This window comes from Ahaetulla prasina, chromosome 2 (assembly GCF_028640845.1).
Source record: "Ahaetulla prasina isolate Xishuangbanna chromosome 2, ASM2864084v1, whole genome shotgun sequence".
Classification (NCBI taxonomy): domain Eukaryota; kingdom Metazoa; phylum Chordata; class Lepidosauria; order Squamata; family Colubridae; genus Ahaetulla; species Ahaetulla prasina.
This window is the reverse complement of record NC_080540.1, coordinates 54,375,187-54,401,936: the sequence shown is the minus strand read 5'-3', so window position 1 is coordinate 54,401,936 and position 26,750 is coordinate 54,375,187. Positions and strand designations below refer to the sequence as shown.

The following is a 26,750-nucleotide window of genomic DNA, read 5'->3' as shown; positions in this document are numbered from 1 at the left end:
ACAGCACCATCTATATGAGAATTGGATCTATAATGATTGTGTTCAAATCCTTCTCCACTCCAGGCATGTTTTTGCCATACAACTCACGGAATGAAATTATTTTTCAGCTTTTGTCCCATTTCTAAGTTCTTATCTAAAAGTTGACAGCACTGAAGGAAACTGACAGTCGATGATACTTATGAACATTATAACATACTCTAACCACAATACATTTTACTACTACATTTTACTACAAATGCATAACCATTTTTAATATTGGGGGTAGAAAGCATTTTACATGCAGTGAAAATTTAACCTGCTCAGGCTTCCAACAATCCTGTGAAACTCTTTTAATTTTTCCATATTACTAAGTATGCAGAAGTGCATCTTTATCTACCTTGCGACCTCCAAATGTGTCAGACTATAATCCAGGAGTGAAATCCAGCAGGTTCTGACAGGTTCTGGAGAACCAGTAGCGGAAATTTTGAGTAGTTTAGAGAACTGGCAAATGCCACCTCTAGCTGGCCCCAAAGTGGGATGGGAATGGAGATTTTGCAATATCCTTCCCCCAGGAGAGGGGAGGGAATGGGGATTTTGCAGTATCCTTCCCCTGGAGTGGGGTGGGAATGGGGTTTTGCAGTATCCTTCCCCTGGAGTGGGCAGGGAATGGAGACTTTGCAGTATCCTTCCCCTGCCACGCCCACCAAGCCACACCCCGCCCACCAGGTCATGCCCACAGAACCGGTAGTAAAAAAAAAATGGATTTCACCACTGCTATAATCTCACCATTCCCAGCCAGCGGAGCAACTGATGATCCCAGTCAGTAGAAGCAACTGATGATCCAATATCATGGCATCAAATTCGGGAACTTCTGATACCGAGGGCAGATAAAAGAAATCTGATTTGTTTTCTGGCTGGGATTACACACTGCACCAAGCCCTAGCTTGCTGAATATTTTGTTCACATCACGCATAAACTCAATCCAAACTGGGCTACGATTCAACCCCGTAAGAAAAAAATAATAATCAGTCTGCTCTGCCCCCCCCCTCCCACCCCACATTCCCAAAGCAGCGAGTGATAAAAGGCGGCAAAGGTTACATAAAGGGAAGCTGTGGGAGAAACACGCAGCGCCTCTCGCCTGGCAAGAAGGAAGGTAAAGAAGGCGGCCTGGGCAGCAGGAGGAGGAACTTTCGTGCGGATCTCAGGAAGAGGAGTTTTTTTCTTTCTTTCCCCAGCCGGAAGGTTTTGCTTGTCGTACGCACAGCATTGGCTGCGCTTGCTTGCCACGTCTAAGAGCGGCCGGCCGGGCAAGCGTATCGCGGAGCCGGGCTGGTCCCGTGGGGATCCCTCTCTCGTCGCCGCCGCCACCATGGTGAGATTGGAGGGGGGGATGGGACCGGGATTGGCGCCCAAGCTTGGGCTCCCTTCACTTTAGATTGGCGGCCCGGCGTGCTCCCCTCCGAGTCATGGGAGTGCGGGGGTAGCGAGTGGCGGTGGTCATTTTGCCGGTTCCCGAAGGGCTGAGTTGGTAGCCGAGCTTCTTCCCGGGAAACGGCGAAGGCCGAGCGAGACGAGGGTGAAGGATCGAGGCCCGTTGCCCGACTCCAGCTCGTCTTTGATCCCGGCCACGTCTAAGACTCTTTCCCAAAAGAGATCCTGAAAGCGCCCGTCCTGTAACTGCTGGGCGCTGTGCGAGAGATGGATCTGCTCCATTCATCCAAGCGCCTGTTTTTTTAATTCATTTTGTTTTTTAATTCTGGGGTGGGGGTGGGAGTGGGGGGTTTGTCTTGCACTAAACTGAAAACGGAAGCGGGTATTTTGTCAAAAGGCTGCTACATCAAAGATCTACTGGTTTTAAATGTTTCTCATCCAGACCAAACGTCTATGGGGATTCTCACACATCCAGTTCATGGTTGTCCCAAAGGTGCTTTTTTTCAAGAAAGGCCACTTGCCTTTTGGGGAAAAAAAGTACCTTTGGGACTGATTCAGACAAGTTACTAGGATTTGGTGACGGATCTAACTTCATATTGTCGAGGACAGTTGGGAAGCTGGGTAGCAGCCAGGAAAAAGGCAAGCATTTATGCTGAACGCTGCACAGGTAAATCCTTGACTTATTGGTACAGTTGGGCTCAAAATTTCCATTGCCAAGTCGTTAAGCCAGCGGTGCCCCATTTTGCAAACTTTTTGCCAGATTTGTTAAAGAAATCCCTGCAGTTGTTTAGTGTGTCATGAGGTTGTTAAACGAATCTGGCTTCTCCCATTGAAATGTGCTTGTTGGAAACTGGCTGGGAAGGTTACAGATGGTGTTCACACAACCCTGGGACAGTGCAACTGTCATAAATATATGCCAGTTGACAAGAGCGTGAATTTTGATCACGTGACCATGAGGATGCTGCAACGGTCAGAAATGTGAAAATCAATCATAAGTCACTTTTTTCAGTGCTGTTATAACTTTCAATGGTTACTGAATTAATGGTTGTAAGTTGAGTGCTATCTGTACTACCTTTCTGGACAGTTAACCATATTGACCTTGCTGGAGACCAGGACGGATTGTAGTACTAGTAGATGTGCTTAAACAGTCCATAAAACTATTGAAATTAGGCTTATCTGTTCACAAATGCCTTTGTCCTGGGTCTAAGATATATTTACATTCTGGAATAGGCATAATTTTGTGGGCAGGGTATGAGGATCAAGTTTTCAAAACTAGATGTTCTGCCACCACTTTTTTTCCTGTCCTGTCAGCTAAAGCAGGCCCAAAGGTTAGCTTCTTGTGTTACCTTATACTAGCATCAGTTTCAATATGTCATGGAAGTTCTAAAGATTAACATAAGGACAAAGAAGTCAAAATGCTTATGGGATGCTCTAAAATTATCTGAAGATTAATCGGGTTAATGTAGCTAAACTACTGTAAACAGTATGGCCAAGTCCTACATATTTTAATTCTTGACTATAAATATAAAATCAGGATCTATTAGTGTCATTACAGCTTCTTTGTATTTTCCTATTAGGTGTCTGTAATTAATACAGTGGATACTTCCCATGAGGATATGATAGTAAGTATTTTGTCTCTTTCTTTTGTAGAATGCATTTCTCTCCCAAAATAAATACAGCAAGATTCATTTTAGTAGGATAATGCAAGGAATGAATATTTTTTCTGATGTACTATAGAAAACTTTAAAGGAACACCTATATGCTAAAGCCACTAGGAAAGCTGGCTGGGGAATTCTGGGAGTTGAAGTCCTCCAGGCTTAAAGTTGCCAAGGTTGGAGATCCCTGATCTAGGGCAAATAAAATGCTTTCTTAGTGAAAAATTAGTACCGTACATGGAGCTGTGACAGTATCGAGCACATTTTTCTGGTTCCCTACTTATTATTTTAGCTGCTAAAATGAAGTGTTCACTATAATTTTTTTCCAGTAAAATACTTTGTAAACCTGCATTCTATCACTCATTGATGCCAAATCACTAATATATAATATAATTCCTGATTGTGCTAACAACCATTGATTATGATATCTTATGCTGTGTATTTTATAGTTTTGCATTTGATGGGAATTTGTTTTTAATTTATTTTAAGAATTTTGCTGTTCCTAGTCACTTCTGAGACAACTGGCTATACAAATTATAATGAATAAATAAATATTACATTTTCAAAGATTTAAAAATCAGTTATAGAAACAGTACTGTGAAGTTTTTAAAAGCTTATTATATTACTTCCTAGCATGATGCTCAAATGGATTACTATGGCACACGATTGGCAACCTGCTCTTCAGATAGATCTGTGAAAATATTTGATGTCCGGAATGGAGGACAAATTCTCATAGCTGACTTAAGAGGGTGAGCTGAAGACAAGATAATTCTTTATTGCATGACCGATTTTTCTGTTTTGGTTATAGACAAAATTACTGGCCTTTGGCCAAAATATATTTTTTGCATATCTAATATTTGACTTGAGAGCTTTTGTAAGTCAACCTTTATCTGGCCTATCTTACATCCTATATATTATATATCCAATTTCTTAGGCCTCATCTCATTTAAAAAGTGATTTAACTAAACATCATTGATTGGATTCACAAACCCTAAGAAGTAAACTTTGAGTTCTATACAATTAGTAAATAATTTATTTCATTTATCTCCTGTTGTTCTTTAAAAGGACTCTCCAGATAGGATGTGTTAAACTTTGGAAGTGAATCTTCTTTACAAATGGAAATGTTACAACTTTTTTGTTTTTTTTAAAAATGTATGCTGACCCCTGCTTTGAAGCCTTTGATAAGAAGGCTGATATGTGTGAATAAAGATGGGAGTGGCTTTTTTTGTGTTATTTCAGGATATAAATCACTTGATATAATGCATGGTTTTAACATGCTTTCCATATGTCATAACTAAAAGCAAGACCTTGATGCAGTAATTATTTCCGATAGGCATGAAGGTCCTGTGTGGCAGGTTGCCTGGGCTCATCCCATGTATGGAAACATCCTGGCTTCGTGTTCCTATGACAGAAAGGTTATTATTTGGAAAGAAGAGAATGCTACATGGGAGAAGACATATGAATACACAGGACATGATTCCTCAGGTAGGGATATTCTAAACTCTTTGAGTATAGGAACAGATTGTTTTAATCTTTCAGTAGGAATTTACCTATTTTGATTATGCTCATTTCTTGCTTTCCCATCTTTTTTTGGGTTGCAGGCACTTCCAACTTTTAAGTGCATCCCTGTTGAAGCCAATTTTGTTGCTATCACCAGTATCTGCAGATATAACACTTGTATAGTAATACCTTATTGCTTGTAGGATAAAGTAGTGATCTGCAAAATAAATACCAGCTTGGAGGCATTTGTGCTGTTGTTGCTATTATGATTTTTTAATACTTAGTAGTTGCAGATTTTTTTTTTTTTTAAAAAGAGGCTGTTACCATAGCATATTAGGCTTTCATCCCATTTAAGTAGTATAGTCTAAAAAGTCGAGATTTCTATATTTTCCTCTTGTAGTTGAGTGTTTCATATGATAATGTAATCTGTTTCTGCGTTTTCTAACAGTCAATTCTGTATGTTGGGCACCACAAGACTATGGGTTGATCCTGGCTTGTGGCAGCTCTGATGGGGCTATCTCTTTGTTGAGCTATACTGGTGATGGACAGTGGGAAGTGAAAAAAATCAGCAATGCACATACAGTGAGTATAGAGTCATTTTATTAAACATTTTTTGGGCAAACAAGATGGAATATTTAAAGCATGTAGATCGAATCTTTTTTATTCGTTTACTAGAATCTCAAGTTCAAATAACCTGAGTCAAAATGAACTTTATGTGGGTAAGGAAGGAAAGGCAATGTTTCTTTAATTGGATAAACATCCATGCGCTATTAAACAGAGGGAATATATTTCTTGTTCAACACATAATAATAGAAAGATTACTTTAAAATGTTTTCTTAGGAAGGGTTTATAAATGAAACAAATAGTTGTTAAAATTTGTCTTATAGTTTTGCTATAAATTAGATGAAACTGCATTGATTTATTTTTACATAGATTGGTTGCAATGCTGTTAGCTGGGCCCCTGCTGTTATACCAGGAAGCCTCATAGATCAGCCTTCAAACCAAAAACCAAACTACATCAAGCGATTTGCATCAGGTGGCTGTGATAATCTTATCAAAATTTGGAGGTAAATTAGCCTCAAAAATTATCTAAAAGTTTTTTGTAAAAGAGAGGGAGAGGGGAAGTTTGTTTGTTTTTTGCTTGTCCTTGCCACAAAGCTATCTTAGCTTCTTGCATCTGCCAAATGATTAAATAGTTTAAAACTTTTCCTAGTTTGTCTCCAGCAGTTATTTTACATTTTTGCTTAGTTTTTCTGCATTCATTTATTGGGCTAGGGTGGTTATGATTCAGTGCCTCAATGAAGAAAACTATGAGTATAAAACAGAAGTGATTTTCCTTTGGTGATTCAGATGCCAGTTCTTCTGGATCTTTTTTCAAGGACACTTAACAAAAACTCTCTTAATAGTCACGAGTAGCTTCAAATTGACTTGGACATTTTTGGCTTCAGAAAAAAAGAATGAGGTGTGATATGATAGTTGTGTTCAAATATCTGAAAGTGTGACACAGGGAGGCAGGTTCCAACCAAATTTTAGAAAAATTTCCAACAGTGCAAAGTTTGAAATAGGGTCAATTATCCAGAGCGGTGGTAAGTTTGCTTTCCCTGGATGTGTTAAAATACAGGGTTAACCGCCTTTTATTGGGAGAATTTCTGTTTGATTCCCATACTTCGCTGGAAATTAAAGTTAATTGCCTAAAGGATATCTTGTAACTGTTAAGAATCTGTGGATTGTTATTTAAAGCAGACATAAAATAACTATGTTGCAAAGGATGCAAAATGTATCTGTTAGGTTTTGGAGCAGAGCTGTTTTGAAACTCTTCTCCGTTCCATACTTTGATTAGAAAGTAAACAGGCCAATCCTATAACTGCAACACTTATCTGTACTAATATTGCTAATTTTTGTTAAAATAGCCATTTCCTTTATTGCAATATATTTATCTTGGTTTTTGCTACTTTTCCTGAATCTTCAACTTCCCCTCTCCCAATATTTCCAGAGAAGAAGATGGCCAGTGGAAAGAAGAACAAAAATTGGAAGCTCACAGTGATTGGGTCAGAGATGTAGCCTGGGCTCCTTCCATAGGTTTGCCAACAAGTACTATTGCCAGCTGCTCCCAGGTAATTTTACTTTAATATTTACCCAATGAAGATAAAGAGATCTGGTTTTGCTTTCTATGATACGGGTGGCATATAAGTTTAATAAATAAATTAATAGGTTATGAAAAAGCTTATTGAGAAAGTTTTAACCTTAAACTTTTTTGGCATATTGGTTTTTAGCAAAATTATTTTTAGTCAGCCTTTGGTAAAATAAGAAGAGGGGTACTATTTATTTGAGTGGATATAGTCATTTAGAATTCCAGTTCCCTGTTTGTAATCTGAAGCAGTACATCCAGTTAAGACCTGTATCTATGTGTTTTTAACTACTAGCATTAGAAATATGATACTCTTATGGATTGAAAATTGCCAACTTGAAGCACAATTTGAATCAACTCCATGGTCATGGAGTTGTTGCTGTAGCTCTGGTGAAAGGATTTCCTTGTTAAAACGTCAGCGTCATTCAGCCATAGGAGATACTGGATGTATCCTTGTCTCTGTCTTGACAGCTTTATTTGCCTTCTTCTAGGATGGCAGAGTGTTTATCTGGATGTGTGATGATGCCTCTGGAAACTCATGGTCACCAAAATTACTCCATAAGTTCAGTGATGTAGTCTGGCATGTTAGCTGGTCCATTACTGCAAATATTCTAGCTGTGTCTGGAGGAGATAATAAAGTAAGTATTAAGGCAGCTTGTACCTAACCCTTTCATTAGTCCCAAGTGGCCTTTTGCTATTATCTGTTTTCTAGATTCACTTACTTATGTGTTCAAAAGGTATTAGCTTAAGCAAGGGGCTCAGTTACAACCTGTTTCATATTTGAAGTAAATCAGCTTCTGTCAAAGCTTCTGAAGAGACTGTGAGAAAGTAGGAGCTTGTGTAAAGTATGTTCCTTGTTTATTACACTGGGACAATTAAATCAGATCAAACTCGCCTGCCTTTAATAAAGAAAGAGGTTGTTACATACTCTTTCCATATCATTCATAAATTTCATAACTTCTGTTACATGCCTATTAGTCATCCCCTTTAGTTGAATCCTTTTTTTCACAAGGATTTATTGTCAGACAATAAATATAGTACTGTAATCTCTATTTGCCATCAGCGTTATGTAGAATACAGCTTTTTCTTTTTCTCCTTCCCTATAAAAGTGCAGCTTTTATAGTTGTATACTAAGAGATTACATGTAAATAGATGCAGATACTGTAAATATAACTAAGTATATACATTAACAAATCCAACTGTTTTAAAATACTTAATGTTCATCAGTCTAGCAACAGCTTTTCTTCCTCCTTGCATTATTCTCTCAAAATGGATTCTACTAATTTTGGAAAGCCTCCAAAGCAGAGTTTGAGAGTGCTGGGGAAGTAAGGGAGAAGGTGGTACAGGATGCCTTGCCTGTGTATTGCTACCAAGAATAGCTTGCCTTGACCAAATAATACCTAATTAAATTTAAAAGCAAATGCCTGAAGGCTGATTGTTAGCTATCAAATCTAGGACCCTTAATGGAAAAAAAAAATTCAGAGCAAGGTTCATGTTGTTTGTAGACTTGATTTCTAAAATAAACATGATCTTTTCTAGGTAACTCTATGGAAAGAATCAGTAGATGGACAGTGGGCATGCATTAGTGATGTCAATAAGGGCCAAGGAGCAGTATCTGCCATTACAGAAGGACAACAGAATGAACAATGATGTCTATGATGAAGATTTCCAGTTTAAAGAAACAGTTTTTTTTCTACTTTTCTTAGTAATCCAGGTTTATTGAATACGGGCCATATAAAATTTAATTTGTTAATCTCTTGATAAAACTGTGCAATGCCTTCACCAATCTGGTATTTAATAGTCTGGTGGACTATAAGTTTCCTAATTCCTTGCAGTGACTAGGAATTAGGAGGAGGATGAACTAACACATTTAGAAGGTACCAGGTTAGGGAAAGCCCCTGTAACAATTTGCTTTAATTGACACTTTTAAATTCAAGGTAAAATTGACATGAAAAAATACTGTTCCTTTTAGTGTGATTTTTTAAAAAAAAAACCCATACCAGTAGTTTTTCATCATTTTACTTGAAAATTTTGGCATCCTTTCAGCTAGTATTTCTCTGTTAAAAGAGTCATAAGAGTTCCTCAGAGTAGATGTTTTAGTAATTACACTTTAAAAAAACGTAGTATTTTCTCTTCTGTCAAGAACTACCTGGTAGATAATTTGAACATAAGAGGAAGAGATGGGAGCCGAAATGTATACACACTATGATCCAATACAGAGTTACCTTTGCTTTTTAGTTTACCTTACATGAACTGAAAATGTAAATTTGATCTCTAAAATACTGCATAACTTGTTCTTTTGGTTTAAAAAGAGAAATAAAGTCCAATTAAAATTCACTGAATTGTTCAGAAAGAAATTTGCTCTATGTTGTAATTATTTTGTACATTTTTCATAGTAAATTGTAATAAATTCAGAAGGTTGTTTAAGTTGGACTCATAGAATTATTTCACTCCTGTCTTAACATAGAACAGGAAAAAATTATTGAACTGCTTTGTTCATTATGCGTAAGTGATTTGCTTGCTGTTGGTTTATGACACAACATAATTATGTAATTAAAGTAATAGAAACAATAAGTGTAAGGAGGAATGAGGCAGCTTTTAAGTAGTACCAGAATAAAGAACAGAGGTCAAGAGCATATTGTTTTTCTTACACTAATTATGTGAGATGTTGTATCATTTTTATTTATATATAAATTAAATTAAGAGTTCATAGCAGCTCAGTCAAATATCTCCCTAATCCACTGAAGTATAAATAGGGGAGGATGTACAGCACAATGAAACTTGCAAAATTGTTAGGTAGACTATCCTGAGAAATCAATTTCACAGGAAGGTTAAAACTACCTAATATTGGCTAAAATAACAAATCCTTACAAGCCATTTATGAACATTATCTGCCTGTTGTGAACTTGAAATACTGTCTGTTTTATTATTTGTTGCTATGTTAACAGAGCTTGCATTGCTCCATCAAGACCGTCTTCCTTATTTTTTACACAAACATCTCCAGTATGAAGCAACACAGTCAGTGACATGTTTAAACTTACAAATTTCAAAACTAGTATTTCAGCAATTATCAAAAGCTATGAGAACAAAGCAAATCTGCATAAATTGATCTGCATCAAAGTCCTATTTTACTTACTACGAGTTATTCTCTGGGAAGTGTGGTAGTTCTGCAGTTTTAAGAAAGCATAAGCTAGGATGAGTGAGTGATTATGGGCTTTTCTAAGGCTTTTTGTATAATGTGTATCTGTTTCACACATTTTTGTCCACAGCTTCAACGATTTGCTTAGAATTTGATTTAAATAGTCACATTTCTGTTATTTTTGGTCTAAGTAGAAAAATCAGATGACTCTGCATGGAAAGCACATCCCTTTGCAATAGTATCCCTCCAGAGATACCTAATGATGTTCTGAAAATCACAAAAACTTGGCGTTGTTATGGGGTTTGGGAGTACAGTGGCTGCTTAGGCCTTAGCAGTTTTTCTTTCTGGTTTTGTCCTTCCAGATGCTTAGGATTTTTCATGATTTTTTCTGTTATTTTTATTAATCATTACAGTTAAAAAGATAAATACTAAAATAAATTTTAAAAAGAAAATAGAGCAATAGAAAAGGAAAAATATATTAAAAATTACTTCCTTCTTCATCACAAGTATAAACAATTTTAGTAACGTAATCATTTTCTCTTAAAATTCAACTAATTATATTTTCCTTCAATATCTCTTATCTATAAACAGATCCTTAAAGCCTTGCTCAGTCCTGGTCAGTGAAAGTCCATTGAAGATTACTAGAGATAACAACATACATATTTTAATCTTGATAAAATAAACCAACTTCAGATTCTTTGCTTCTAACAATCAAACTCCCTTTTTATAACCCTGTAATCTCAATTTTTTAATCCTTTCAAATATTTTTATCCTACCTTGAGTATAAGTAATAATAAATAACTGAAGGAGATGAATATATCCAACACACCTTCCTCCTTATTCCCTATAACCCTGTGAGGTGAATTAGGCTGAGACAATATGACTTGCCCAATGTTTGCCTGTTACAGAAAAAATAAAGAATCTTAAAAATTAACTATCATTATTAATGGATAACCAAGAATACATCACAAATTTAATTCTTGTGGCTTCAATTGAGCTTTTCTCTTTAATTACAATACAGTAGTGGCCAAAATTGTGGAAACCTTTTGAGAAAAGTATTTTCTAGAAGTAGCTAATAGCACTCCTCTTTTTTTTTTGAGTAGCACCCTAAAATTATATATCAATGGAAAGATAATTTAATCAAGAATGTAATGCAATAACTTTTATGAAGGATTTGCTATTAGAATAGCAGTTACAGTATAAAGAAGAAAAGTGAAACACAGAAAAAACGAGATATACAAAAATTATCAATTCAATTAATACTTAGTTGGGTAACCTTTAGCATGAATTACGGCCTTACAACATCTTCCCATGGAGTGAACCAAGTCTTTTAGTTCTGCAGCTGTTATAATATGAAACCAAGATTGAATGATTGCTTCTATTAACTGGGTTTTATTTCTGGGTTGCTTCTGACTAACAAGTTTCTTTAGTCAGCTCCATAGATTTTCAGTTGGGTTAAGGTCTGGGCTATTCCCAGGTCATTCCAGCAGTGGAATATGATTATCTTGAAACTCCAAAAGAAAAGTGGTGTTATTAGCCACCAAACCTCAAAGATACACCCAAAAGACTTTCACAATTTTGGCCACCACTGTATGTGTTAATCACCAAACTGGAAGATGTGGACTCTGATGCTAAAAATTGGTTGCTCCCTAATTGTTGAAATTGGTTAAGACTGATTAAGGCAGATGGTTTGGCAATAGAGGTAGTTAAAAGATCAAATCATCTATCATTAGGTTAGTACAGTTGCTTAGCTAATATCCACTTGACTTAGGGTCTGGAACCAATTAATTGTCCCATCTTCTTCTGCCCACCTGTCAAGGGACTTTTTCAGTTGTGCCTTTGATCAAATCTCCACGTTGCTTTTTTTTTTTCTTCACTCTTTCTCCAGATCCGGATACTCCTCAAATTTCCTCCAGAATTTCACTTTGGAAATCCATGATTTTGTGATGGAAAAGGTGGGGTTGGATTCTGGGGCCACTTTGTTCTTTTGAGCAGGATAATGCTGGCAGCCTTTGTTCTCCTTTTTTAAATTTTAATCTTCTTTCATCCTCACAGGTTAATCAATGTTTGATCAATGGCTACTGCTAGTACAAGGTAGTCCTCGGCTTACAATCATTTGGTGGTGGCAAAGATAAAAAATGCCCATTTGGGAGAATGGATTCAGACTTGCAGTTGTGATATTCATTTCACTGCCATAAAAAATACATCAAAAAAGTTGGGTCTGGTCATGTGGTGCCTCAACTTATGATCACAATGACTTACAACCAGGATTCTGGTCCCAATTGTGGTATTTAAGTCAAGGATTGTCTGTATAATAATCATCATTTTTTTGCATTTTTTTTTGCTTCAAACCTATTTTAAGATCTGCTCCCCAAGACTGGGGTATGTCAGGGTTTTTTTGGGTCTTTATCCCATTTATTAGGCTTCACACTAGGGATAAGGAATAAGTTTCTCATCTCCAGATGTTGAACCCTTAATTCAACTCTCAAGACTCCAGACTCAATTCAAACTAGATTAATCTTTAGTGGAGACAAGAACAAACCCTTCCGCAAAGAGGTACAAAGTTATCAAACATATTACCGGTACATATCTAAAGTATCTACTCTAGGCTTCTGCATCCTAAAAATAGTGAATTAATGGAAGATCTCTTAATGGCCTTTAGAAACATATTGATAAAACAGCTCCGCCATAATGGTACAACAGGCACAAATATTCTGCACCAAATTAGAATGTGTTTTTTCCTCAAGTCTATTACTTTTTGACTTACTTCTTAATTGAATTTTATACATTCAACTTTAAAAAAAAACAAAAACATTTTGTCTAATTTTGTAACCTAAACAATCTCTCTATATCTCTGGTTTGTCATCTCAATTCGGGAAGACCAAGACCGCAAGTGGACACATTTGCTCCTTTTGCAATCCACAATCCCAATGACATAAACTGCAACTTACTTAAACTGGATTCCACTCAATTCATGGGAATAATTTATTGCAGATGTATTGATAATTGTTAACCTACATCATTTTTCTATTCTCACTTAATTTGTTTCTGAATGGCCCTCTTATTCAAGCACATAAAATTTCCAGCTTCGGAGGCAGCATTTGGGGAACACCAGTTTGAAGTCAGCAACAATCAGTTATTTCCCAACCCCAGTCCCTTCTGATTGGCAATGAAAAGGAGAAAGATGCTTGAATAGAAGGGCCTTTGATCAAGACTTACCATAATTTCATGAGGGGGGAAATCAAGTGAACAAGGCCATCTAATTTTACTGCTGAATTGCTAGAGTTTGATATCTTGCTCATACTAATAAAAACATAGCTTCCGATCTTCATTTCTATGTTGCTGGCTCTTTTATGGCATATTTCTGTAATATGTTTACATTAACATAGCACTGAGAACTCTGGTTACACGTGCAAAATATAGAAAAAATTAACTGCTGTTCTTTCACCTCTCAAACAAGCAACCTGAGAAATGAATCATTGGAGGCTTTAAAAAGAGACTGGACACCCATTTGTCTGAGTGATATAGGGTCTCCACCTTGAGCAGGGGGTTGGATTGGAAGACCTCCAAGGTCCCTTCCAACTCTGTTATTCTGAATTTTGAAGCACAAGATTCTGCATAAAATAAATTGGTATTAATTAAACTGTTCTAAATATTGCTCTATGCTGTTTAATATCTAATAAATCTTCTGATTCCAGAATATGGAACTATATATTTGGTAACTAAGGTTTAACATAAAAACAACCCTGAGCTGTTGTAAGCCAGAAATAAAAAACAAATACTGAAGGAGGTGAATGACAGAAATGGAAAGGAATAACCCCCTAAATAGCTGTTAAAACAAAATTATAAAATTAATTTATCTGTATACCACCAGCCTCATGCTTTGGAGCCAAAAAAGAAAAATGTATTAGTTTATTATAAAATTCCAAAATCAAAAGGGTAAGTATGACCTTGAAGGAAAAGACATTTTTGTTCTTAATTTTGTTGCATCCCTTTAGCATATTTGCTAAATATAGTACCATATTGTCCTTCCTTGTTAATGTGTACACCTTGAACATACATGCAAAAGGAGAAAAAAAGCTATTTAAAAATCTACTTTCACAAACACTGTGAAACATATTTAATAATATGACCAAAAGTATCTACAGAAATAAATGTTAAAGATAAAACACACAGCTGCTTTGAAGACAAAGGAATGTTTCTTTTCAGTGTAATTGACAAGATTAATTTTTGCTTTGCGAAGATGATTAATTGTAAGAATGCTAATACAAAAATAATTTATTGACAAATAAATTGTTTAAAGTCAAAGTAATGCATAAAATTATAGAAACATATAATCACTTCCCTAATTAAGAACTCTGAAGAAACCAAAAAGGAACAAATTCAAATAGAAATTAAAAGTCAATTAGTCTTTCATGAATAATCTTGATACCCTATTTTACTCCCTTAACTTTGTTTCATTAACCTGTATTTTTCACTTCAGCTAGGGAATTTCTGTGACTTTCAGTAAGTGTTTGTAAACAATATTTGTGTATCTTTTAAAAATGATTTATCATTTACTTTATTCTCTGAAGAGAATGAATGGGTTAGTATGTTGAAAAAAATTTATCAGAAACAGGAAATACATTTCATTACATTTTTGAGGTTATTTTTACATTTAAGTTAGATAAATGGGTAATGTTTTTATTGCAGCAGTTAGGTCAGGTGTCAGCAACCCACAGCCCCAGAGCCGCATGCAGATCTTTGACCCCTCTCTTGCGGCTCCCTGCCAACCCAGTCACGTGACATGCTCTGTGCCCCAACAAGGTGCAAACCATAGAGCCATGCAGCTGAAGCGCTCCTATCATTTTCTCCACACTGCCCGTGACCAGCTGCTTTTTGTGATTCCATGTACTTTGCGGGCAGCTCAGTGCCAGCTGCAGTCCCCTTCATGCCGGCTCAGGAAGAAAGGGAAGGGGAGGAGCAGCCGCCACCAGATTCAAGGAAGGAAGAGCTCCGGCTCCCCCTGCGCTGTGCAGCACAGCCCACTACTCACCTCACTGCGCAGCAGTGGCAGCGGGAGGAGTCTCCATCCCCGCCGTCGCCATGATCCCGGCCCAGGAGGATATCCCGCTTGGGCGCATGGGCGAGAGAGGGAGGGATGAGAGAGAAAAGGTGAGAAAAAGAGAAGCAGAGCTAGCCACAAGCAGAGGTGAGGGGCAAAGAGGATCAACCTCTCTATGAATTCTGCCCATTGTTTGAGATCTGACAGAGTTGGTACTATATGGTTCCTTTTGCTTCAGCAACACAAATAGTAGAACTCAGAAAGCAGCATTTATTTATTTAAGGAAGGAAGGATGGAAGGGAGGAAGGAAGGAAGGGAAAGAGGAGGGAGGGAGAGAATGGGAGGGAGGGAGGGAGAGAAAGAGGGAGAGAGGAAGGAAGGAAGGAAGGGAGAGAAAGGGAGGACAGAAAGAAGGAAGGGAGAAATGAGTGAATGATGGAGGGAGAGAATGAGAAAGAGGAAAAAGAGAAACAATTGAGAGAGAGAACGGGAAAAGAGAGAAATGAGAGAGAGCTGGAGGAAAAGAAAGAGAGGAAGAAAGAGAGATGAAAGACGGAGATAGAGAGATGAGAGGGAGAAAGAAATGAGAGAGAGAGAGAGAGATGAAAGGGGGAGGGAAAAAAGAGAGATACTTGTTTCGCATAGAAAAAAAACCACTGGGAATCACAAAAGCTGGCTAGGTAGATGTGGCTGGGGGTGGGGGTCATGTGACTGGGTGGGAGTGCGTGATGTCAAGTTGGCCATGCCCACGCAGGTTTTGTGGCTCCTGGTGTTTTATTTTCTGTGGAAAATGGGTCCAAATGGCTCCGAGTGTTTAAGGTTGCAGACCCCTGAGTTAGGTGATTTGCTGCTCAGAAGAAATACTTACATTTATCTTGATAATTTTAAGAGCACTTTAGGTTTGTTTGTTTGTTTTCTTTTTGAAAAATTAAAATACTGACAGTTTGTGCCCCCAAGGATTAACAACTAAAAAACCAAAACTCTTCAAATTAAAATCAACACCGAGGCACATTAAAGAGCAGGAACAAGTAACAGAATTGAAAGAATTAAAAAAAATATTAAAGGGTATTCCAAATCCAGATCTATATTTACATTACAAAATAAATTTAAAAGGATCAAATCAATTTTACAAAAGCATATCCTCTTCAGTTCTTCCCTCTTCTCTTTGCACCTTCTTACAAGTTATAAATTTTGTTGGTGTTTTGCCTTAGAACAGCTAACATGACAGGTAATGACACCTCTTTGAGACAAGCAATCTCTTTCACTGTGTGCAGAGCTACACCAGGATGAGAAAACCGGCTAACACTTTTTGGCACCTAGGAAAAAAAGAAGCTTTAGACAAAGAACAGATTTCAACTCTATACACAAGTACTGATCAGAAAGTAAGTTTAACATGTAACAAGACACTCCGGACCATAAGATGCACCTAGCTTTTGGGGAGGAAAATGAGGGGGTAAAAAGTTGTCTCTGCCTCCCAGCATCCCTCTGTATTCATCTGACTAGTGTCCTTGCAGCAAACAGCAAACCGCCAGGTCAGCTGCAGCACATTATCGTAGCCTGGTTTAGCACAAGCAGCTGATTGGCAGTAGTATTGGCTACCAGGAATACCACCAATCAGCTGTTGCAGCCTGCAGATTGCCAGTGGTGAATGGTGGGGAGAGGCGGCGATTCCCGCCACTTGGAACGGGCTGAAAACAGGATGCGTGGAGGCTGAAAATGGGGCACACAGAGGCCAAAAACAGGACGCACAGAGGCCTAAAATGGCCAGCGGGTCCGGGCCAGCAGGTGGGCAGGGCTTCAGCAATATTCGCTCTATAAGACACACAGACATTTCCATCCAATTTTTTTTTTGGGAGGAGGAAGTGTGTCTTATAGTGCAAAAAATACGGTATATCTGGCGTTAAATGTAGCCCTTTCTATAAGGTATGTCTTTCTACTGTTGCAAACAAACAGTTGTTTTGATTAATAATGTGCATAGCAACATGTAAAAAATCATGCAATTGCTAACAGACCTATCTACTTTTACTGGGAGAAAGATTGACCTCTTCTCCAAAAAAGTTTTGTTATCAATATATTAATGTGCAACTGATAGCAATTTCAGCCTCAAGTTTCACTTCTCTCACAGCAGGGGTCCCCAACCTCCAGGTCGCGGCCCACTACTGGGCCGTGAACTGTTCAGAATTTGGTTGCCTGAAGTGGCAGGCGAGACAGCACGCATCCCCACTTGCGTGAACAGTGAGCATGTGTGGGTGCGCTCCACTTGCGTGAACGGTGGGCAAGTCCACCACTTGTGCAAATGGAGCTGTGCCCGCACACATGCTTGCCCACTAGAACCATTCCCTACCCCCACTCCCTAGGCTGCAAAGCTGGGAAGGTTGGGAAACTCTGTCTTACAGCATTCAGTTACCCTCAAGTTCTCTGCCTATGAAATTTTTCAATTTCTATCCTCCTATATACAGCACAGTATGGCTAAGACAACAAAACAAGTTCTTGTCATCCTACATGAACCACTATTATTTCCAAGATATTAACCTCACCTTATTCCAACTGAAATTTTGCCTTCATATAGCATGTTGTTTGAGGAGCTGCAGTATAGCCGCAATGTGTTACTAAGTGTAGTGGCAATGTATTAAAATAGTTTTGATGTCCAAAAACGTGCTTTGGAATCCCTCCTATCAGTAGGAGAATTTAACCTGCTTCTACTAAGAAGTCTACAATAACTTCATTATATAACATTTCTAAGGGTTTTAGAACACATTAAATATTTAACAATATATTGCATATAGAAACATGGAATAAGGAATTAAAAATTTTGATATGTTCTATTGTTTACTAATAGTTACTGTAATTTATAATTATATCTATGTATCTTTTGGGGGGAAATGTTAAGAGATGTGGTGCTCAAAAAGTAATATTGTTTCATATGATTCGATATATACTCTATGGCTGTCTTTGACAGATGTTATTTCACAAAGACGTGTGGCACAGTGGTTAGAATGCAGTATTGCAGGCTGACTCTGTCCACTGCCAGGATTTCAATCCTGACTGGCTCAAGGTTGACTCAGCCTTCCATCCTTCTGAGGTCGGTAAAATGAGGATTGTTGGGGAAATATGCTAACATTTGTAAACCCTTCAGAGAGTGCTGTAAAGCACCATATAAGTCTAAGTGCTATTGCTATAATACTTTAGTTCCTCAAGGCTCATTAGTTTTAGGAAACATTTGCAGGCAGTCCACAGTTAACAACCATTCATTCAGTGATCATTTAGTTACAGTGAAGATGAACCAATGAACTTGATTGGTCCCCTAAAGTTATGGTTGTTGCAGAGCTTCCATGACTACATAGTCAAAATCTGGGTGCTAGGCAGCCTACTCAGACTTACAACCAGAGGGGCACTTCTCCCTTATGCCTATTTCCCCACCTTCTCTGCCCTTTTATCTGTCATTCCTCAGCAGTGGTGGCACTGCTGGAGCTGAAATAGAGGCACAAAATAGAGGCTTTCAGCAGTCTCAACCAACTATTACTACCCCTGGGCCTCTACTTCAGTCCCAGTACTGCTATCCTTTGTTGCTGAAGAGTGTCGCCTGAAGCCCCATGCCGCAGCCAGCCAGTGTTAGTCCCAGCCATTCAATGCTCCACAGGCCCTGCCTGCCCACTTGATTTTTGTCACCTTCCTCCTGCTGGTGACAAGGCACACCAAACCAGGTGCTATGTGAGACAGCTGCTAGCCTTGCCAGACCTTCTCAAGGCCATGTGATGCTTCTCCAAACTGTGTGCTGCCTCCTCATTATGCTTTAGACAGATTCTGAGGCCTTCTGAAAAATAGTGAGGCCCTCAGCATTTGGGGGAAATGTGGGCGCAGCTTTCTCTTGAGCTTTTGGAAGGCCTCAAAAATCTCTTAAAGCATCTTGAGGAGGCAGCATGCAGTTTGGAGAAGTGTATATGTAGCCTCGGAAAGAAGCTATGACATGGCCAGAGCAACTTGCATACCTTGCTGGGAGCAGCAGGACCTGTGAAGCACAAATTGGTGGGGACAGCTGGGGTTTGTGTTGTGGGGCTGGTTGTGGCGCAGGGCTTGAGGTTTGGCACCCTTTGATAGTGCTAGCAGAGCTGCAGCATTGCTGGTACTACCATCCCCGCTGCCAAATGCTGTCCTGCAGGGGAGCAAAAAGACAGAATAGGGAGGAGATGGGGGAGGAATTAAGAGGAGACAGTCCCTGACTTTACCAAGGCTTCAGTTGGAGACAGACCAAACTGGGAATGGTGTGGATCAGGGCAGCTCCTCACATAAACTACTCATGGTATTTGGTTAATGACAGCAACAGAAACTGCTGGTCTTGCTGTCACTAAGCAATGCAGTCAGGTGACATTGCACTTTATGACATAAATTATTGACAGAAATTCCAGTAAATATTTCTGTTTAACTGAGCACTACCAGTATGTTCTTCCACCTATGATGCTTACACTCTACCTGTCAGAGTTCCATTTGGATTAACTGTTCAGAAATTTGAACTATCAATATTTGAGATATTGAATTCTTTTTCCTACTAAGTAAATTGATTTAATAATTATGTAACATTAGCACAAATGAATACATAATATACCATGGATTAGGAATAATTTCATTTAATACATAAACTATGTAGTTGTTAAGGGCCATTTTGCCTCTGCTTTATTTCTTTGCATAACATAAAAATTCAGCAATGAAGGCAGAATCAAATTTAGTTCTACTTTTAATTCTATTTAGTAGTGTAAACATAAACACTGATTTCCATTTTTACTGGATATGGAAAGCTTTGAACTAATAGAATCTTTTGGTGCCTGTAATATTGTAATATCTTTGTTATCAATCTTTTGTTACAGTTCTCCAAGATATCACATGCATCAACTACAAATCAAGAGAAAAAGTAATATGTCAGCTTTTTCACATTTCAAAATCTCATTTTCTATCTGAGGACTTTCCCTCTCAAAAACAAAAAACCCAACTTGTGTTAATTCAGTATAAATAGTGAAAGATAATGGATGTATTTTTAAAAACAATCTTACCTGCCGAGGAAGGAAATAAGGTGCATCTGTTTCTACTACTATTCTATTTAATGGAATTTTTCGAACAGATTCTCTAGCCTCATTTGCTGATGGGTAAGACAGCAAAGCGGTGAATCCAACAGTTAGATTTGGAAAGTAGTCTAAAAGTGGTTCAATGACGCTATACCTGCCAGTGAAGCAATGCCTACGAAGGGATGAAAAATAATGGTCATCCCACTATGTCAGATGAATAACCAGTAACAAGAAAACATTAATGAAGGTCATACTAAAGACTTGACAAAATAGTTATATAGCATGGTATCTGCCATTTCAGTAATTCTTTTTTGGTATGAAAACCTTTAGTCAAAATTATCTTGAATGGAAACAATTATTTATGGAATCTTATTTCCATGAAATTCTTTCATTCAGCTTTAATTTGTTAGAAGAGTCACAAATCACACGGGAAAAAATTATTTGATGCTTAGCTGTCCATAAAATGTAAGATCTTGGCAACTGAAATCTCTTAAGTTTCTAGAATTTTTCAAAAGTGTTGTTGTCTACACCTCATGTAGTATTCTAATCAGGCAGACTATTATTTCCTTCAAGATTCAATTACTAGGGTTTTTTTTAAATAACAGGAATGATACAATTTAAGAATACAGTACAATTACCTGTGTATTTTGTAGTCTTTTGGTACACATTTTTTCATGATTTCTAACAGATCACCATCAGCATCTCTGCAGTGTATAACCAATGGCTTCTTTAAGGAAACAGCTAGATTCAGTTGCCTCTCAAAAACCTGAAGCAAGTAAAAAGCAGCACACCTTCAAAGGCCATTACAACTGCCCTGAGAACAAAAGTAAGACATGGGGGAAATATGCTAGCATTAAGCACAGCATTTTATAATGTAACCAAACTAAAGTATATTATGAATACCTAAATACAAGAAATACTGGACAGTTTCAGTTATTTATCACGTTTACCATTTTAAGGCAGCATTGCATATATGGTAGTTCTTTGGAAATAGCTCTTCACAATGATTCAACAACCCATTCTGAAGTTTAAAAAAAAAGCTCTGAATTTGTCACAATAATTCAACAATCCACTCCAGAGTAAAAAAAGATTCTGAATTTGTAATGGTCTGATTTTAGGTTTGAAACTGGTACTTTGAGCTGGGGCCATTTAAACTCAGAATATTCCAGAAATACCAGAACAGTTGCTTTGAACTTGAAACAGAGCAACCTAATTTCAAAATTTGGCATTTGAGCTTTTTGGACACTTTCACAATCCACCACTCATTGTTTATTAAAACCATTATCATTTTCAATGGTCTGACAAGGTACTTTATCTAAAGCCCCAGTTAATCAATGCAATTACTGTTTAGTACTACACAATTATAAAGTATCTTAAGAGAGTTTAGTATAAAAATTTACCTTATGCTGCTTTGAAATTTCTGTACTACATTTATGAGAGTAATCCAGTCCTATTTCGCCAAAGGCAATCGCTTTGGGGTGTCTCATTGCCTGTAAAATTTTTCTTTCATGAAGTTCTGTGTAATAACGAGCAAAGTGCGGATGGCAGCCAAATGCCCCCCAAACCATGTCTTCTTTTAATAAATCTTCCCACAAGTTGTTCTTTAAAGTACTAGGATTACAAAAATCAGCTATACAGCCCTGAAATTCTTTAGGAAAAGTGCTACTATACATTCTCCTAAATTCAGAAAAAGTGCCTCCGAAACCTGTTTTTGAATATAACATGTCCAAATGACAGTGCGTGTCAATAAATCCTTCTTCTAAATATTTGGGCAAGCTCCTAGGAAAATCCTGGCTTACACAATTATTAGTGAAAGAGTCTGACTTGCGTGATGAGGAGAAAATGGGAACATATGCTCCTATTTCCATACTGTGGCGTCTTTTTTTCTCTTTATAGTCCAATAATGAACCATATGACCACTCTCTCTCTTGCATACTTTCCACTGAAGTTTTTTTATCCTTCGTTGTATTCATTGGGCTTTCTAAAGAAATATCACAGAGATTATTGGAATACGAGGTGTTTTCAGTGGGGCTCGAAAAAGAATGTGTTGGCTTTGGACTGCTTGTCCAGTATTTTGCATAATCACTCATTTTCTGACTGTATAAATGAGGAGGATACATCACAAATTCTGTTGTTGACAATGACATTTCCTTTAGTTCTGAACGACTGTGGTTAGGGATGGAATCTTCTTGTGAAAAAGTAACCAGTGGTTCTCCATCTTCCGTGTCGGACCACTTATTTTCAGCTGAAAGCTCTTTTTTGGGCTCCATACACTGAAAAAAAGGGGGGATCCATTTAAGATGAGCATAAAAATAATGATGAAACTTATTCAAAAATCTATTTTTTTCTAAAACAATATTTAAAATGACAGCCATATCATAGCTTCGCTCAGCAGCTTCCGGTGCAGTATATCCAATTGACTGAACTGTCCCTAACCTTTCCAAAATGTCCCAGTGCAACACAATTTTCCAGCAAGCCAATACAATCTTCCCATTGACCTCCCTTCCCTCTCTCACCTGAACTGCTGATAGACTTACTAAGCACCTAGAACCAATTGTTCTAAGAGTTTACTTTGAACACTACTCTTATTGGGCATGCCACAGTTCTATAAGGAAGTTATGACTATTCTCATAGTAAAAAAAGGACAGTTAAACTTGCTGTAGTAAAGAAATTTTAAAAATCACATCTAAAGTCAGATTATTTGTCATTAAGGCAAATAGTTGGAAGTAATGATTCATTGAGGTAACCCATTCTGAATAATTTAGGTCTACTAAGGACATCTGACTAAAATATATATTCTTAATAACTTGTTATCAGAACGCCTTAAAAAATCATGCAACCCCCAGAAAAGCCAATATAGTCTCAAAATAAAGCTAATTTGTGAATGTATGTTTGTCAAATATAGAAATAACATTTCAGTAAAAAATATAGATCTTCTGTGTACCTGGAATCACATTTCCATCTACCACTTAAATCTCCCACAATGGTGCCACTTCCTAAAGTCTACATAATTAGAATCCCTAAATATTTTATCAATTAAAGCGGCTCTCTTGATACTTAAGTCTGCTATAATTCTTGCACTATCTACCGATATGTAAAGAATAATGAAAAGCTGAGGGCTTTTTAGAACATTTCCAAACTAAGTTGTAAATGTGTTTTCATTCAATTTAGGTTTTTTAGATTTGGTTAAAATAATGACATTAATACTATTTAATAATTATGTTTTTAAGAAATAATCTTCTACTAGGTTAATGTTTTACCTTTTGATCTGTTTCTGAATCATCCATAAACACCGATTCTTGAGAGGTTTCAGCAGTAACAGTTGTCTGGAAATTCACAAACTTCTCTGTGGCATCACTTTGTTCATTAGATGAAGTGGAGGAAATACATTTGTCTTTTGTTGTGTTTTTTTGTTTTGCAGAAGCACTAATGCTTTTTATAAGAGTTTTCTGATTGTTGCTATTCTGCTTGGTCTCTTCAGCTTCACATTTTGAATTTTCAACTATGCTTCTCAAGTGGGTTTCTGATTTCCATATTTTTTTTTTACTTTGGCTAGCAAAAATATTCCCATCAGAGATTTTACTTAGCTGTTTAGGAGAGACTTGCTCATCTTTTTGCTCTCCAATTTGTGAACAGCTAGACTTGCTTTTAAATGTGTGCTCTGAGCGGCCATTTTCTTTCTCCGTTTTACTCTGCCCACCATCTATTTTTTCTTTTACTGAAACCTGCGAGTCATCTGATCCCTGATAAAGTTCTACTTCATCTTCATAACTTGATTGTATGTGAATGTATTTGGAAGTAACCACTGGTTTGGAAAGTTCTCTTGTGCTACACTTAGTTTTATTTTCTCTTTTTGTAGAAGCTTTTTCAACATTGGAATCATCTTGCACATCAAGTTCAACCTCAAATCTTGACAGCCGATGACTTTGCTTTGACCTAACCAAAGGTTTGGCAAGTTCTCTTACGCTATACCTAGAACTTTTGTCTTCTGTTTCTTTAACAGTCTTCTTAAAGCTGGAAGACTGTTGAAGTTCCAATTCATATTCAGATTTTGATCGTTTATGTCTATGTTTTGAACCATGCCTTGGTTTGAAAACTTTAACACTATGCCCAGTTTTACTATCTGTTTTTGTAACAGTTTTCTCAATGTTGGGATCCTGTTGAAAATCTGTTTCATGCTCTGGTCTTGATACTGTAGAAATTTGTGTTAATCCAGTTCCTGGTTTAGAAATCTCTTTTGTACCGTACTTCAAAGTTTTATTTTCTTTTTTTGTAGTAGCTTTTTTGAAGCTGGAGTCCTGCTGAAGTTCTGGGTTTTTTTCAAATAGCAAGTCTAGTTTTTTTTCAAATTGCAATTCTGCAGAGGTTTCCGATTTCAAAAAAACTTTCTGAATGTTGGATTCTTGTTCTTTTTCTTTTGAACTTGACATTAGAGATACACGTCTTGAACTGCCATCTGACCAACATGATTCTTTATTGCCTTGCTTAACAGAAATATTAATACGTTCCTTTGGTGCAGTTTTCAAACAATGTGATTTGTTTCCAGTTTGTTGCTCTTTAATTTCTGATACTACCGAAAATTTCCTCAGGTTGTTAATTGAGCCAAGTTCCTCTTCTTTAGAAGGGCTTTCCTTATGAATTCCATTTAGAGATGAAGGTTTTCTTCGGGCTTGCAATTGTCCCCCAAATATACTCAGCAGAGCTTTACGATATATTAGTCGAGATCCCGCATCCTGATCTTGGTCTTTTATTCTTTTCCGGCCACATTCAGCCGACTTTTCTTTTAAAGCACTTTTTCTTTCAGGGACTGCTGCAATATTTATTCTTGCATCACTGCAATCTTCTTGCTTGATCTAAATAGTAAAGAGTAAGGTAACCTTCATAAATTGTCAGTAAAAGCCAACACACAAAACTATTTAGCTCACACTAGGTTAGGCATCAATGGCCATGTTCATCAGCAATAATAATACTGAGATCTGAAGGAATTATTGTTTACAGGCCATATGGTGCTACAGAAATGCTTTTTCCTCTTACTTGGCTCCTCACACAATCAGGACTAACCCTGCCAGAATCCGAAACTTGCCATGTCACCAGGGCTCCTGGCAATCTACTCTTAAAAACAAAACTGCAAGTCAACATTTATTCTTATGTTTACAATTACTTACTACAAGGGCTGTAACCAGACAAAATAATTTCGATTATAACATAAACTATCAAATTCTAGTTAAGTTAAATGTTTCTGCTGGTGGGAACAAAATTGCTAGAGGAGTGAACTCATAAAAAAAATAATCTAATATTTATTAAAGACTGTCAGAAAACAAAAAAAAATATCCAGGATATGTAATTTACAAATATTTTTGAAGGCTAAATGAGAAAGTTAAATACTTCAAAAAATTACAAAATGAAAGCATAATGACTGGATAAAAATGGAATTATCCCCCCAAAGGAAACGAAGGTTATCAAAATACAGCAAAATGTATTTTAGTCAACTATGGGATTTTTGAGGCCATTCATCACTAAACCCTTTACAAAGCAGCACTGTATAACAAATTACTGCAGAGTAATAAAAAAAAACCCATCTCAGAATCAACAGCAACATCTATATTCTAATTTCCTCTGCAACTACTTTTTTACTCAGCAACGCCGGTTGCTACTTGACATACCTTCAGTTTCAGGGATTCCCGAGGGGAAAATGCCACATTTTTCGTCGTCATCTCGGAAGCAGCGGGCTTTGTGAGGAAGGTTTTGCTGAGGACAGGAGGCTCTTGCCCACCGCCGCTGATGTCATCATCTACTTCAAATTCATCAGAGGAAGAATCCTCGGCAGCGAACGAAGTTCGGGAGAACTCCCTGCACGAAAACGCCGGGGAGAAGACTCGACTCTCCCCAAACGCGGCCAGCCCGCTGCCGCCGGGACTCCGGAGAGGAGGCTGGGCCGGTGCTTCGACGAGCTTGCCGAATTTGGCAGGTGAGCTCCCAGCGACGCCGTCCCACTCGATTTTGCGTCTCCTGCTCGGCTGCATCGGAGCTAAATTATCTGGATAGTAAAACGGGGGGTGGTTAGAAAAGGCCATTTTTAAACACATTTCTGCATGGCTGCTGCAGTCGCTTTATTTAAAAATATGCTGCGGATATTTAACCAAAAAAAAAAAAAAAAAAACCCCAAACAAACCAAACCCTCGCATCAGCCGAAAATGCAAATAAAGGATCACTAGAGAATACTCCACACCAAGGTTCTCCCCACCTTTATACGCGCGCCCCCGGATAAAACGACCGTCAACAAAAGCCATCTTTAACGCCAAAATATGGGCGAGGGGGCGCGGATCCGCTTAGCAGCGGAGCGCCACGGCCCTTCCCCGGGCCCATCTCAGGGGGCGCCAGGCGCACCCACCCGCCAGCCTCCTCCTGCGAGAGCCGCAATCTCCGGGGTGGGGGGGAAAGACAGGCGGAGGGCCACCCTAGCAACGGCCAGAAGGGTACTTCGCGGCGAGCCCGAAAAGGAGGAACGGCAGGTCACACAGAACCTTCTTCCAGGCCTTGGGGACGGCCACCCCCGCCGCTAAGCCGTGCCCGCTCATTGGTCGATTCCAGCCGCCTCAGCTGCGAGCCCGCCCTTTGACGACTCGGCCGCCTGGATCCGCTTTCCGATATCTTCTCGCGGCCTCCCTCCCGCCGCGCGCCACCTCTCTCCCCCCCCCCCCCCGTCTTCCACCCCAGAGAAGCGCCTCCCCAAAAAAGCGTCGGGGATTGCGAAGGGGGCTCGGAAGCCGCGAAGCTCGAAAAGCTGGCTTGCCTTGGAGGCCCGAGCCTGGCAGGG

General features: G+C 38.2%; 3 protein-coding genes across 12 annotated transcripts in view; 1 reads left to right on the top strand and 2 right to left on the bottom strand.

Annotated features, from left to right (window-relative positions):
• The window catches only part of LOC131191291 (cullin-associated NEDD8-dissociated protein 1-like), a 36,889-nt gene extending 35,671 nt beyond the window's left edge, over positions 1–1,218 (bottom strand). The window contains exons 1-2 of one of the 3 annotated variants that reach the window (XM_058169301.1): positions 1,078–1,171; positions 766–850 (exon numbers count right to left, since the gene is read on the bottom strand). The gene's annotated coding sequence lies outside the window, so the exon portion shown is untranslated. Of the gene's footprint in view, positions 1–765; positions 1,002–1,077 lie in introns of those variants that run through there. The other 2 variants (XM_058169302.1, XM_058169303.1) reach the window with 2 other exon arrangements.
• Positions 1,219–1,220: 2 nt separating this feature from the next.
• Positions 1,221–8,459, top strand: SEC13 (SEC13 homolog, nuclear pore and COPII coat complex component). Of its 2 annotated transcripts, none has more exons than XM_058169306.1 (9): positions 1,221–1,351; positions 2,988–3,032; positions 3,699–3,814; positions 4,399–4,550; positions 5,014–5,147; positions 5,499–5,632; positions 6,559–6,679; positions 7,185–7,331; positions 8,233–8,459. In XM_058169306.1, exons 1-9 carry the CDS (start codon positions 1,349–1,351, stop codon positions 8,341–8,343), a joined length of 963 nt encoding a protein of 320 aa, XP_058025289.1. In that variant the 5' UTR covers positions 1,221–1,348; the 3' UTR covers positions 8,344–8,459. The 2 variants fall into 2 exon arrangements, with proteins under 2 accessions (XP_058025289.1, XP_058025288.1); XM_058169305.1 differs by lacking the exon at positions 1,221–1,351 and adding an exon at positions 1,886–2,077.
• Positions 8,460–13,923: 5,464 nt separating this feature from the next.
• Positions 13,924–26,642, bottom strand: LOC131190830 (microtubule-associated protein futsch-like). Of its 7 annotated transcripts, none has more exons than XM_058168258.1 (7): positions 26,178–26,640; positions 25,597–25,970; positions 23,194–24,786; positions 21,334–22,206; positions 20,572–20,699; positions 19,922–20,105; positions 13,924–16,192 (listed from the first exon to the last, which is right to left on the bottom strand). In XM_058168258.1, the coding sequence occupies exons 1-7, from the start codon at positions 26,221–26,223 to the stop codon at positions 16,052–16,054; spliced, it is 3,339 nt and encodes a 1,112-aa protein (XP_058024241.1). In that variant the 5' UTR covers positions 26,224–26,640; the 3' UTR covers positions 13,924–16,051. The 7 variants fall into 7 exon arrangements, 6 of the variants coding, with proteins under 6 accessions (XP_058024241.1, XP_058024242.1, XP_058024243.1 ...); XM_058168259.1 differs by having other exon boundaries at positions 26,325–26,639; XM_058168260.1 differs by having other exon boundaries at positions 26,458–26,639.
• Between the last annotated feature and the right edge of the window lie 108 nt (positions 26,643–26,750).